The 13,617-nt window shown below is 35.5% G+C and overlaps 1 protein-coding gene across 2 annotated transcripts; it reads right to left on the bottom strand.

Annotated features, from left to right (window-relative positions):
* Nucleotides 1-923: 923 nt before the first annotated feature.
* LOC126693251 (probable E3 ubiquitin-protein ligase RHC1A) lies at nt 924-4,917 on the bottom strand. 2 transcript variants are annotated; one of them, XM_050389162.1, is made up of 2 exons: nt 4,753-4,917; nt 924-2,244 (listed from the first exon to the last, which is right to left on the bottom strand). In XM_050389162.1, the coding sequence occupies exon 2, from the start codon at nt 2,144-2,146 to the stop codon at nt 1,211-1,213; it is 936 nt and encodes a 311-aa protein (XP_050245119.1). In that variant the 5' UTR covers nt 2,147-2,244; nt 4,753-4,917; the 3' UTR covers nt 924-1,210. The 2 variants fall into 2 exon arrangements, with proteins under 2 accessions (XP_050245119.1, XP_050245120.1); XM_050389163.1 differs by having other exon boundaries at nt 924-2,240; nt 4,753-4,906.
* Between the last annotated feature and the right edge of the window lie 8,700 nt (nt 4,918-13,617).

Genomic DNA, 13,617 nt, shown 5'->3' with positions numbered 1-13,617 from the left:
CACTCAATAAAATTACAGAGCATGCTCAAAAAAATCAATCAATCAATATAGAAATACAAGCATAATTGATAAAAATTATATATAAAAAGACATTTTAGTAATATCAGAACACACATTAGTATACTGATTAAACAAATTTAACAACATTATAGCTTAAAAGGTAGCAAAGCTAACATCAAATTCTTTATTTAGAAATGATGAAACATTCATTCATATTGATTACAAGTGAACTAGAAATTAGAAAACATTTGCCTACATTAACATAATTTTCTAGAAAAAAATAAGTCGTACCATCACAAAATGGAAAAATTAAACCCTTAAAAGTTTCATCAAAATAAAAAATTTATCCCATAAATAAATAAAAGCAAAGATTTATGTTTTGATATATGATCCTACATTCCTATACGATCCTACAATTTTTATAATCCTAGTGCGATCCTAAACGTTTAGGTGAGGTAGGATTGTAAAATCATGTGATCCTACGATCTAGATCGCGATTTTGACAACTATGCACCAAACCTACTAACCACCGGCCGGTGGCCGCCATTGAGACCAATCCACCACCATTGCTAAACATATCTCTGCATGAGAGAGAGAGAGAGAGAGAACAAATATAATAATTAAATTAAATTTAGTGTTGGCAATGAACAGTGCTCATTAAGTCTGGGGTGGTACTATGTTCATTTGCAACTTTTGTTCGGTATTTTTTTTAGCATTGGTTAATCAAAACTTTTGCTAGGTTTAGCCTTTGGCGAGCCTACTGTGAATGCTAATAAATACCCAGGAGGCTTTTGGCTTCATGCGTGTGGTCTCCGCACGAAAACAACTTGTATTCAAAGAATCAAATCTCCCTTTCCCAAGCTGAGAAATAAATCAGGAATAAGTGAAAAGCTCTCACCAACACAAGCAATCACAGCGTCAAAAACACTAAAGAGGCTCAGGACAGGTAATTCACAAAAGAAGAGTCATTTACATAAAAAGCAGCAAGTTACAAAACATAACAAAAAAAAAAGATAAAGAAAAAAAAAGAGCTTAATTCATCAAGCACACACACTCCAGTCTGGTAGACTTTAAGGTCTAAAACCACTTTCAATTCAAGCACCTCCTTTTTTTCCTCCCTTATGTTGGCCGAATCCAAGCAATTTGTTTAGCAAGTTGGACCCGATAATCTTAATCACAATGGCAATAATACAATTATACAAACCATGTGCTAATAGTCAAAAGGCCATCCTGAATAACCCATCTCGTTGTTTTCATGGATAGTCGGAGAGCTGCTTCCAGCAGCTCCATTATGATTAGAGCTAGAAGTAGATGAGCGGAATGGCCACAAATAAGAGAATGGGTTCCTTCTTCCTTGAGTCTCCCTACTATTTTCCCTTCCATCGGCATTACCACTATAGTTGTTGCTTCTACTTCGACTATTTGAGCTACGGCCACTACTCGATCCTTGTGGTGGCAGTTCTTGGCGGCATACAGGGCATGAGTTGTGCTGGACTAGCCATGGGACAATACAATCTGTGTGATACATATGATTACACGGCATTTGCCTTGCTTCAGACCCCATCTCAAATTTATCTTTGCAAACAGGACAGTGTGAATCGGAACGAAGATGCTTCTGTGTGATCTTAATAGTTGGCATTGCATCAATTGAAGATCTAGATGCTGGGGGAGGGCCTCGCCGATCATTAGCCGAAAGCTGTTCAAACAGCTCTTCCAGTCCAGGACCTATGAAATAGTCACCAGCATTACCCCGTGTAAGACCAATCCCAGGAGTTCCATTGAAAAGAGCTTCAACTCCACCATTTCCAGACAACCTAATAGGAATTTGGCCACCAAAGATCAGCAAAGGACCAAAACCAGGAGCATGTTCCGGAACTGCATCTGATCTTGCCCTGATATCATGTCCACGGCTTCTGTCTGCCAATCGCTGCCTCATAAAAGCTGAGAAAGCTTCCATAAGCCCTAAACTCCTATCGCGATCTTCATCAATGTCCGGTCCAAATAAATCAAATGGGCTGACACGCATCATATCATCAAGTTCTTGAACAAATCCTCCATTACAGCTGGGGCAGGCTCCATCTCGTCCGCGCAGTCGAACTGGCCGGCTGCAGCGGTAACACCAATGGGTGTTTCTGCCACTTGACATCCTTTCTTCACCCTCTCCCCTTGCAAAGTTGTGAAAACCAAACCCAAAACTCGTCCCTGGAGCTCCTCAAACCTTTAACTATTATCTGAACATGCTGTCTAAGTTTGCAATAAAAATTAGATATAACATAAGCTTTTGAAACATGGTAAGTATAAACAAACTAAAGCATATAAACAGGAAATTTGAATTTTTGTATCACAGCCTCATCTCCACTAATAAGTAATTATAAAACAAAATATTTTATAAGATATGATGCTAATTAATTTGTCTAGGATTTTTTTGTTTTTCTGATAAGTAATTTTTCTGGATTAAATATAGGATTAGAAGACCATATCTTTGATCATTCCATATTCCTTCATGCTCGCCCCACCCCCCACCTTTAAAAAAAGAAAAAAGAAAAAGGAAAGCACAAAATAAAAATAGGAAATTCCTATTTATAAAATTAAAAAAAAAAAATGAGAGAGAGAGAGAGAGAGAGAGAGAGAGGAATGCCCTATAGTTATACACTTATCAAATCAGAATTTATGAGTACAGCAATAAAACAAGGAATAGAGGAAAGGAAAGGAAAGGAAAATCAAATATCCCCAAAAACATGAACCACAAACAATAGCAGAGTAATGCTCATATTGAAGATCGAAAACACAGCCAAACTCTAAGAGAAAACAAGCATTAAATGATCTAATAATACAGAAACCCCGTAAAATATGAGGTAAAAGAAAACAAAAGCCACATAAAGAGACAAATAATACAAACCAACAACAGAATGACAGAATCAAATCTTATGCCAAAATCTATACGCACACAAATTGACACATAATAGCAGATGGAGCTATATTTAACTTCAAATGCAACAGGTTCATTCCATACAAACAGTTGCTCAAAACTTTCTATTCTTTTGAGAAGATCTTGTTGTGTGCATGATCATGCTCAAACCAGTCAACATTCACCGATGATTGTATAAAATCCTTCTCTTTCTTATTTACCTACTGTTATTCTTTGGTTGGTGAGATATGAATAAGGCCTACCCCAAACCAAGCCCATCATTTACAACATGAGCCAACGCTTGAGGGAACTATACAATTATCTATATACTACTACACAAAGGAAGTTGTGAACTCAAAACTTTAGCAGCCACCATACCATATGTATGACTTTAAGAAAATCAATTATCATTTATAGTTCATAGCTAGGTTAATTATAATACTTCTAAATGATATTCAATCCAATTAATACTACTGCTATGGTTTCCACTTGCTTTGTAATTGTCATTCATTATTAATTAAAGAAAAAAGCCCTTCAGGTTTAAAACACTTTTTTGGGTAAATAACAATATTTATTCATATGAAAAACACGTACATTGGCTAGCTTTCTCTAGCTCATGTTTTTATTTTTATTTTTCTTTTGTACTCTTCTATGCCTTTTTAGTACACACCCTGTGTATTGGGATTTCATTTTTCTTAATTTAATGAGTTTATTAACCTATTAAAAAATAAAGTGTAGCCCAAGTACACGGGGTATACTATGGGTACATCAAATCAAAGCCTAGTACAATGATTAATCAAATCTAAGAGGGTGAAAAAAAAAAAAAAAAAAAAAACTTGAGCCTAATCCTACCATCAACCAATACAAAGATTTAAAAAAAAAAAACAGTTTTAGATCTATAATAGTTCGTTCCAAGCATTCCGACAGTAATTCTCTTCATGTACAAGTTTCATATGCTCCATGCTCATTTACTAGCACGACACACTAGCAGATTCTAAATGAGCAAAGGGATCCATCAGCCATCATCACAAACGAAAGATTGAAATGAATAAAAATCGTTAAACCCAAATCCAGTTACTAAAAATTGCCGCAATTGCCCCCATTTTCCCAAAAGAAAATGCCCCAGTGCTATGTGGTACAAAAATAGAAGCATTCAACTTAAAAAAAGCTTCCCAATAAAAGAATATACTACTATACTAGTCGTTGAAATAAATGCTCGACTAAAGACTAAACTACAAGAAGGCAACCTTTGATTCTACACCAAAATTCAAACAACAGAAAAGTGGCAAATCCCCAATATTTATGCTTTATTTGTTAAATTTTTCAAGGCCAACAACAAAAGCTTAAAATACCCAGATCCATTCCAGAATATCCAATTAATTTCTACTTATGATCAAAGTAACAGAAACAGTTACCCAATTTGAAAGATCTAATGCAGCACTTTCAACCGCCAACAAAAATCAAATATCTGAGAAAAACACAACAAACAACCCTTGTTTGGTTGCTAAGAAAAACAAAGGCAAATCTATAAACAGAGTAATTTTTTACTATTTTGGGTTCCCCGTTAACCTCAGATTAATCCAACGGGTCAAGTCAAGCTTAACTATATATAATTATAAAAAAAAAAAAAAAAAAAAAGGTCATTTCTAAGATCCCAACTGATAAAAAAAATCCAGGCATTTACAAAACCCTGATATTTTGATTTTTGAGTACAGTTTATCAAGTTTTCTCGGCAACCAAACAGAAATGAAACTTGTTTTTTATTTTTTATTTATATAATTTGAAGTATAGTGTTGAAATTGTGAAGTGTTGATGTGATGAGAAGATGTGCGGTTGAAACGTACCTTTGGGAGATCGAGAGAGCAGCGAATGGATCGATCGATGGGTTTTTGCGATGAGAGCGAGAGTGGGTGTGTTGATGAAAACCCTAATAGGTTGACTGATTGAGATTTGAGAGTAGAAAGTGTGGAATTTTGGGTTTTTTGTTTTTATTGTTTGTTTATAGTTTTTTTTTTTTTTTTTTTTAAAGTCTGGAAGGAATCAATTTTATCTTAAATTACACGTGGCGATTACTGAGCCAGCTACGTCTCTTTTATGTCTTTCTCTCACTCACTCATCCCTTCACTAGTTCAGTGTCAGGGGTGGTTAATTAGGTAAATACCATTTAACGTCGGCAACAATTTGTGTAGCTCAACAACTAGTTGACACTTGCCAGTTGCCACTTCATGTGTCAGGGACTGCATTGAAACCGTCTTGTCCTGTGTCAATTTTCTCCGCCCACTGCTGCAATTTATTATTTAATAAAGAAAGATACTATATTTTTACCCGGGGTGACCATGGGTTGGTCCGGGTCAGGTTTGTGTCCAACCCGCGACCGACCCGACAATGTCGGGTTTCAATTTCTCAGACCCACCCTCGACCAGTCAGAAAATCGGATCGGATCGGACGGTTCTTGCCGAAAAGTGGTCGGGTCTTGGTCGGGGTTGATTATTTGGAAAACGGTGAGAATCCGGCCAAGAAAATATGAAAAACGGCAGAATTCGGCGAGGAAATTTTGAATAACGGTAGAAATCTGGCCAGATCTCGCCAAATCCAGCGAGATCTTGGCCATTTTCGGCAAGATATTGGCTAGATCTAGCGAAATCTCGTCGGATCTAGCTTAAATATTTCCAAAGAAAATTCAAAACTCGCCGGATCTACCTAAAAAAATCTCAAAACTCGCCGGGAATATGATGGGTTGGTCGGATCGGGTTTCTCGGATTTGAGAGGAGGAGATCCGATCTCCGACTCGTTGATCTCTAGTTTTGGAGAATAAAATCCGTCGCCGACCGCCGGAGCAGTCGGTTCGGTCGGCGACGGATCGGGTTTGGTCGGCGGCAGCGGGTGGGTCGGTTCCGGCGGGTCCTTGGACAGCCCTAATTTTTACAATAAATTATAAGTGATTAGTTGTTATTGGTTCAAATTTGAACCTAACATTAATATTACTTTTTTCCTCAACAATAACAACCAGTAACAACCTACCACTTAGAATTTATTATAAAAATATTGTGAAAATATTATAAACATATCATTTTTCTTTAATAAATCTTGTTTGATTAATATAAATATTTGAAATTACAAATAAATTTATCATATTAAATAATACATACTATTTTATCCAAAGTGTTTAAGATAACAATATCACAATAAAATCAAAAAAATTTAATATTTATGTATTTTAATAGGAGTATTTAATAATACAAATCAAATCTTTAGCACTAATACTTTAATGCATAAGAGCATCCGTAGTAGCTGGTGCAAAAATTATGCCATTTTACCACACCAAATGCCTACTTTATTATTTTGCCACATCATTTTGCAACATCTCATTTATCAGATATTTTATAATTCAATTCTATACATTAAAATAATATTTACTACACATTAAAATAATATATTATCCCCTCCCCCATTATCATCAACAAAAACAACAACAACAACAACCCACATCGCAGATCAACCGCCACAGCCCACAACCACCGGCCACCCCCACAAATCAACCACCGACCACCAATATCAGCCACTGCTACCAAAAAAACAAAAAAACTCAAACAAACACTACAATCAAAACTCGATCAACCAAAATCAGCCAACCCAGTCAACCCAAACTCAAACACCAATATCAACCCAAATCTCACACCTACAACATGATCAACCTACCACCATCAACCAAAATCAGCCAACCACCAACAATCAAAACAACCAACCACCAAAAGAGAGAGAGAGAGAGATCAGTGAGATCGAAGCGAATGACGATGACGACGGCGATGGCGATATGGATGATCGGAGTGGCCTCGCCCATGCCGCTTGCGCCTCCGATGACGATGACAATGGTGATGATCCGATCGGAGTGGCCTTGCCCATGCCGCTTGCGCCTCCGACGGCGATGACGATGGCGATGATCCAATCGGAGTGGCCTCACCCATGAAGATAATCTGCTTCTCCTCGGATCTGATCGGAGTGTCATTTTGTTCTTTCTCTGATGAGGGAAGCTGGGTTTGATGTGAGAAGAGAGAGAGAAGAAATCAAGACTGGAAGTGAAAGGAGAGAGAAAGCCAAATATAAAACATTATTTCGTTTTACCACATCTGTTCGTACCGTTGCAAATTTGCAACGGTACGGACACAAATGGTATTTTGGCACATATGCAACATCTGATGGGAGTTGTTTTTTGTGTTTGGTGTGAGATATGTGCCAAATATTTAGCATTTGGCACATATCCCACATCTACTGTGGGTGCTCTAATAAAATAATCCAAACTCCTAATGCATTAAAAAAAAAAAAATACACATTACCCAGTTTTTCAACAATAATTTTTACTTTCTTCCACCATAATATGGCTATCCCTACTTTACCATCTCTGTGGAGTGGGAAAAACTTAATCAAGTGGGGTGCCCAAGGCCTAAGGCAGGATAGGGCAAAATTGTCATCCATATCCATGATATCCATGGTTCAAATTTCACCTTTAATGATCACAGAAAATCAGTAGGCGGAATGCTCCGGGCTTCAATAGAATGATGGTTGCTTGGAAGGCCTGAAAAGAAAAACACATGATCAAAAGGTGACTGGGGTGGACTGGCCAAAAACCCTCCGATGCTTAAGTTAGTTTCTCTCTTAAATTCTAGAGTTCCAACTTTTCAGGAGTTATGTAAAACTTACTTTGATTTGATGTGGGTGAGCCCTTATATAGAGAGCCTTGGAACGGTTACTTGTTTAGTAACTTCCCCAATATCTGTGGAAGTTGGTAAGTTCAGACGTAACTTCCACAACGGCTATAGAAGTTAAAACTTTCAATCTTATCTTCTACAACTGCCACTGGAAGTTAAGCACTTGTGAGGAAGTTATGGCAATAAATAAGGACCTTGTTCTCGTTTCAAAGTTCCACGTGGTCCAAACCTTTAACTCATACGGGTAAATCCATTATTGGGAATTTTCCAAGTGTCAAACGATCGTCCAAGCACTTTACCTATGGATGATACTTATGTCCATGGACGGCCTTCCGCTTATGGACGACCTCCTTAAATGGTTGGCCTTTGGCTTTTGGACGACTCCTATGGACGAGTTAGAGATGATACTATTTTTTGGTACCACATCAACCTTCAATAGTAACTATCAAATTATCACAAATATTTAATGTCATTTTCCCCTTTACTTTTTTGTTGAAGGATTTTTTTTCCCTCTTCTAGGATTTACACATCTATCTTGAAAAAAATAGCATGCTTAACAAACTTCTTACATTAAGCTTGATAGTTCATTAAAAAAAAAGAAAAAGGTAACAAACATTTTTTTAAATATAATTGTTTTATATTTAGATTTGTCACTTCTCTATCTCTTTTATCCATCCAACTATTTGACATAATTGTACAACTCATAATAATTTCTCGGGAGAATTATAGTTTACCCACCTGTGATTTGCCTCAAACTTAACTTACTCACTCGTGGTTTCATTTATGACATTTTACCCACCTGTGCTTCCCTCCGCTACTATTTCGTAACCCATCTCCCAATCAGATGTTACTCTTAACACATTTTTTTATCAAAAACAAAACCTAAAACAGATCAAACACTCCTCTCTCTCCCAAAACACACTCACATCCACGCGTACGAATTTTCAACATTTTAAGCTTGTACCAATTCTAGTTAGGTTTGTGCCACCTCACAAACCTTATGTTGCAAAAGCAAAAGGACAGCAATAGAAGACATTAATCCAATTGAAGACAAAAGCATGAGGGAATAATCATTATTCGTTAACCTAATAGAAGACATTCATTTCAATGAAACAAAAGCAAAAGCCCAGCAACATGAGGTTGATTTGCTCTCTCTCTCTTAAGACTGAAACAAAAGCCCAGCAACATTGTTTCCTCTCACCTGTTCTCTCTCTCTCTCTCTCTAGTGGTGGCGTTTTGGAGGTCGATCTGTCACCATAGTGAAAAACCCAACAAACCCAAATTAACCACCACCATTTTTGTGAGGAATCGATGCCGAAGGCAGCATTTTGGAGGTCGATCTGCCACTATAGTGAAAAGCCCAGCAAACCCAGATCTACCACCATCGTTTTTATGAGGAATCGATGCCGAAGGCGGTGTTTTGGAGGTTGATCTGCCACAATAGTGAAAAGCCCGGCAAACCCAGATCAACCACCACCATTTTTGCGAGGAATTGATGCCGAAGGTTTAAATCGAACTACATCTCTTCTCTCTCAAAATTTGCTTCATGGGTTTTGTTTTATTTTTGTAGTTTTAGGTTGTGGATTGATTTGATTTTGGTGGTGGTTGTAGATTAGGGCTTGCAATGGTTGTGGTTTTCGATGGAGGTTGCGGTGGTTGTGGGTTCCGATGGTGGTTGTGATGGCCCCAAATGGTTCTCGGTCTATTATCTGAAGCTCCCTACCTTGTAGCATCTAGGATCTCAGTTTGGTGAGCATGTGTGGATGGGAGTGTGTTTTGGGAGAGAGAGGAGTGTTTGATTTATTTTGGGTTTTGTTTTTGATAAAAAATGTGTTAGAGTAACGTTTGAAAGGGAGGTGGATTACGAAATAGTAACGGAGTGAAGCACAGGTGGGTAAAGTGCCAAAAATGAAACCATGGGTGGGTAAGTTAAATCTAAGGCAAACCACATGTGGGTAACCTGTAATTCTCCCAAAATTGAATTGTTATTTGGCTACGATGCTCCCATATTTTGGTGAGTCTTTGATGTTTGGGCTCCCAAGCTATAGTGGCAATTTGTGGTGGATGACAGTGGAGGTGGGTCACAATTCGGGTTCATGGCTAGGTCGCTGGATTTGCAAGGTGGTGGTTGAATTTGGATAATTTATGGATTGAGATGGTGATTGAGAAAATTGTGATGTGTGACAATGTGTGGTTTGGTTGTGCGATTATGCAATGGTGCCTCTGTGATTGTGCAAAAAATGGTGAATTGATTTGTTTTAAGAAGTGATGAAAACATTTTTGGATGATTTGTGTTGATGAACAGTGAATTGAACTGTGAAAAATTTTTAGACAATCTATGCAGATGAACAATAAAAACTTTTTATGATTGTGGATCTTATTTCCAAGTTGAATGGTTTGTAAATTGATCCGTGTTGAGACTTGAGAGGTGATGACAGTTTTTTTGCTACAATTGGTGGAAGAGATTGGAGAGAGAATGTGATTTACTATTAGAGTTGGGAGGGAAGAGAAAAATAAATATTTCCATAAAATTAGAAATATAGTATCAAGGCCAATGTTGGTGTGTTTGAGAAAAGAGCAAGACTTAGAGGTACAGTACTTATGTGCTGTTTCTTAGGTTTTCTTTTTAAGATTTTGTCATGTGAATTTTTTTTCATGGAATGAAAGTGTATTTTTTAGTTAAATAGTCACATGGCTGAATCTTAAGAAGGGAATCTAAGGAACAGCACCTAAGGTATTATAACTTATAGTTTTGTCCTTGAGAAAAATAGCTAGTTAAAATAGAAAAAGTGAGTTTTATTATTATTTTTTAATAATTTAGCTAAACACCGTTGAGCCTAGTGTGAATACTCTGAGTGAGTGACTCAACAGCCATATTCAATCATGAATAACATGGATCCGTAATCAAGGGCAACAATGCAACATGTCCAATGCAAAGTTTTTAATCATTTTTAATCTGACTCAATGGACCCTAGGTCTATGTGTTTGCCAAATTAACATAATTGATTGTCGAAAGATTAATTTATATATATATATATATATATATTTATTGAATAGAGAATAAAATTAATCTTACATTTTTTGACTTTTAATTAAAAAAAAAAAAAAAAACTTACGTAGACCAAATTAGTAATTTGAAATAATCCTGAGATTTTCTTGAAGAATAGACATGAATGATCTGCTCAATTAATATATAATAGATCAAAGGAGGATAACTCAAAACATGTTAAGAGCCAAAATTTTTCCCAATAAAAAAAAAGGCTCTAACTTAATTAAAAAAAAAAAAGAAAAAGAAAAGAAAAGAAAGAAGAGAAATAAAGGCGGCTATGGCCTATCTGGAAAAAATGGGCAGTTTAGCCTTAATTTATGAATTATGTAGCCAAAAAGTACACTTTTCAAAATATATAGCAAAATCCCTTTATTTTGGAACTCGATATTACTGACGTTAAGTTCTTACTTGAACTCAACATTAGCTATGCATACTTTTAAGTGTTGCACAAAATTTAAAAATTTAAGTAATAAAATAGGCACATGCTAATTTGAGTTCCAAAACAGGAGTATTTTGCCACATAGTTTGAAAATGAACTATTTGACTACATACTTCAAAAACTAAGGCTAAACTGTCATTTTTTTGACTTATCCTAACCCAAACAATGTAGTTCAGTAAATCCAGATCTCTTCATTTGCCAAACACCCCGCTTATATACAAAATTAACCTTATCACCGTCAGGGATAGATAATAAACCCAATTCAATCGAACTTCCTTCCAAACACCGACTTCCTACGGCCCTTTCCCCTCGAAACCCGATTCAATTTTATTCCTTGCTTCTCTTTCCCACAAAAAAGTAAAATTCATTCGTATAACTGTGGCTTCAGCATTCTCAATTATCTTTACCTTGCTTGCTTTGCAACTCGAAGGTTAGTATATTTAATTTTAATATTATTTTCTGAATATGATCAGAATTAACACTATCTTACAATTTTAGTACTTATTATAGGTTTTTTCTTATTTCTTTCTAATATTTTTTATTATTATTAAAATTTCGGGTTTTTTTAGAGGTCCAAATTTCTGGACCAATTCGGCTATTTACCACTTTTCGCGGAAATTATTAGCAACATACCACTGTTTGCAAAATAAGCAGCAATATACCACTTTTTTGAAACTCGAGTTCATGAAACTTGAGTTTGATGTGTAAATTGAGTTTTAAACACTCGAGTCTCATAAAAAAACTTGTGCTGACGTGGATTTTTTTTGTTGAAAAAATGCCACATGGAACTTGATCTTGGTAAACTCAAGTTCCATGCAACACAATACTCAAGCTTACCAAGCTCTAGTTCTTTGTAAATACAAAACTCGAGCGTAATGCTCTTTTTTTTTTTTTTTTTTTTTTTTTTTTTTTTTTTCTTCTATGGTACTTGAGCTTACAAAGCTTGAGTTCCTTGTAATATGGAACTCGAGTTTGGAAAGCTCGAGTTCCTTATACTTTTTTTTCCCCGATAATCAACAAATAAAGAAGAACTTAAGTCTTACCACGTTTGGATATGTAAGTTCTTGAAAAAATCTTTCACATTCCTCTTAGAAACACTGCAAGTCAAGAACTTACATATCCAGACGTGGTAAGACGTAAGTTCTTCTTTATATCCCTTATCAATCATTTGACCATACAGTAATTTGGAACAAGATTGATAAAGTAACAATATGTAGTTTAAACTTCTTTCCGTGTGCCCATGGCTAAAAATGTAGTGAGATTTTTCTTTTACATGTTGTTCTAATTTCTCATTGTATTCTGAGAAGTTAGAAATTGATGAGTGTGTTAAAAATGAATGAATAAGGGGTATGAGTGGCCTAAAAATTAATATTTTGAAATTAAAATTTCTATATTTTACAATACTTCTATTTAAATAAATAAAAACATATGTTTGTGCGTTCAAATGAAAAAAATTACTTATCTTTTATGTTTATGTTTATTTGTTGATTATAGGGAAAAAAAAAGTATAAGGAACTTGAGCTTGCCAAACTCGAGTTCCATATTATAAGGAACTCGAGTTTGGTAAGATCGAGTACCATGGAAGGAAAAAAAAGAAAAAGAAAAAAAAAAAGAAAGAGCATTATGCTCGAGTTTTGTATTTACAACGAGCTTGGTAAGCTCGATTATTGTGTAGCATGGAACTTGAGTTTACCAAGATCGAGTTCCATGTGGCAATTTTTCAAAAAAAAAAAAAAAAATCCACGTCAACACAATATTTATTTATTTTTTTTATGAAACTCGAGTGTTTAAAACTTGATTTAAACAGCAAACTCGAGTTTCAAAAAGTGTTATATTGCTACTTATTTTGTAAATAGTGGTATGTTTCTAATAATTTCCGTGAAAAGTGGTAAATGGCCAATTTGGCCCAAATTTCTGAACAGGTGAAGTTTGGAAATTTTGAATTTTTTTTTTTTAAAATTTCACTCAACTGCTTCAATTTTTTTAATAAATAATTTGGATATGGAAATCATCTTAACATTTAATATTCTGAAAAATGGTTGTATGTTCCAATTGGTTCAATTATTTTTTTAATTGCTTCATAAAATGTTTATAAATAGCATAATTTGTTCTCATGTAAGTAATATTGTGATGCAAGTGCAGCATAGTGGTCTTTTTTTTTTTTTTTTTTTTTTTTTTGGGTTTGGAATTCTGTTTCCATTTTAAACTATTCAATCTTTGGTTGTATAGACAATTAGACACATTGTGGCCAAATAAGTGAAAGATACGAAGGACCAAAGGGCGCAACGTAATTCAGAATTTCTTAGGATTTGGAATTGGATTGGCTGGAAAGAGAGAGCTGTGAAGTGGGGCCAAACGTGACGCGGCGATTAGTCAATTTCCGGAAGCTCAAGGTTCAATGCATGGGGATATAGATATAATTATATAAATAAGGCATAGGATAATGCTCTGGCCGACGCCTTCCACTTTACGATTTTTGTTTTCAATAACAGTAAGTGCTGACGCAACCAAATTC

The sequence above is a fragment of the Quercus robur genome, chromosome 7, assembly GCF_932294415.1.
Source record: "Quercus robur chromosome 7, dhQueRobu3.1, whole genome shotgun sequence".
Lineage (NCBI taxonomy): Eukaryota > Viridiplantae > Streptophyta > Magnoliopsida > Fagales > Fagaceae > Quercus > Quercus robur.
This window is presented reverse-complemented; position numbering and strand designations above follow the sequence as displayed.

Excerpts from the sequence above, each read along its gene's own strand:
- LOC126693251 (XM_050389162.1), bottom strand. The coding sequence starts at position 2,146 with ATGTCAAGTGGCAGAAACACCCATTGGTGTTACCGCTGCAGCCGGCCA.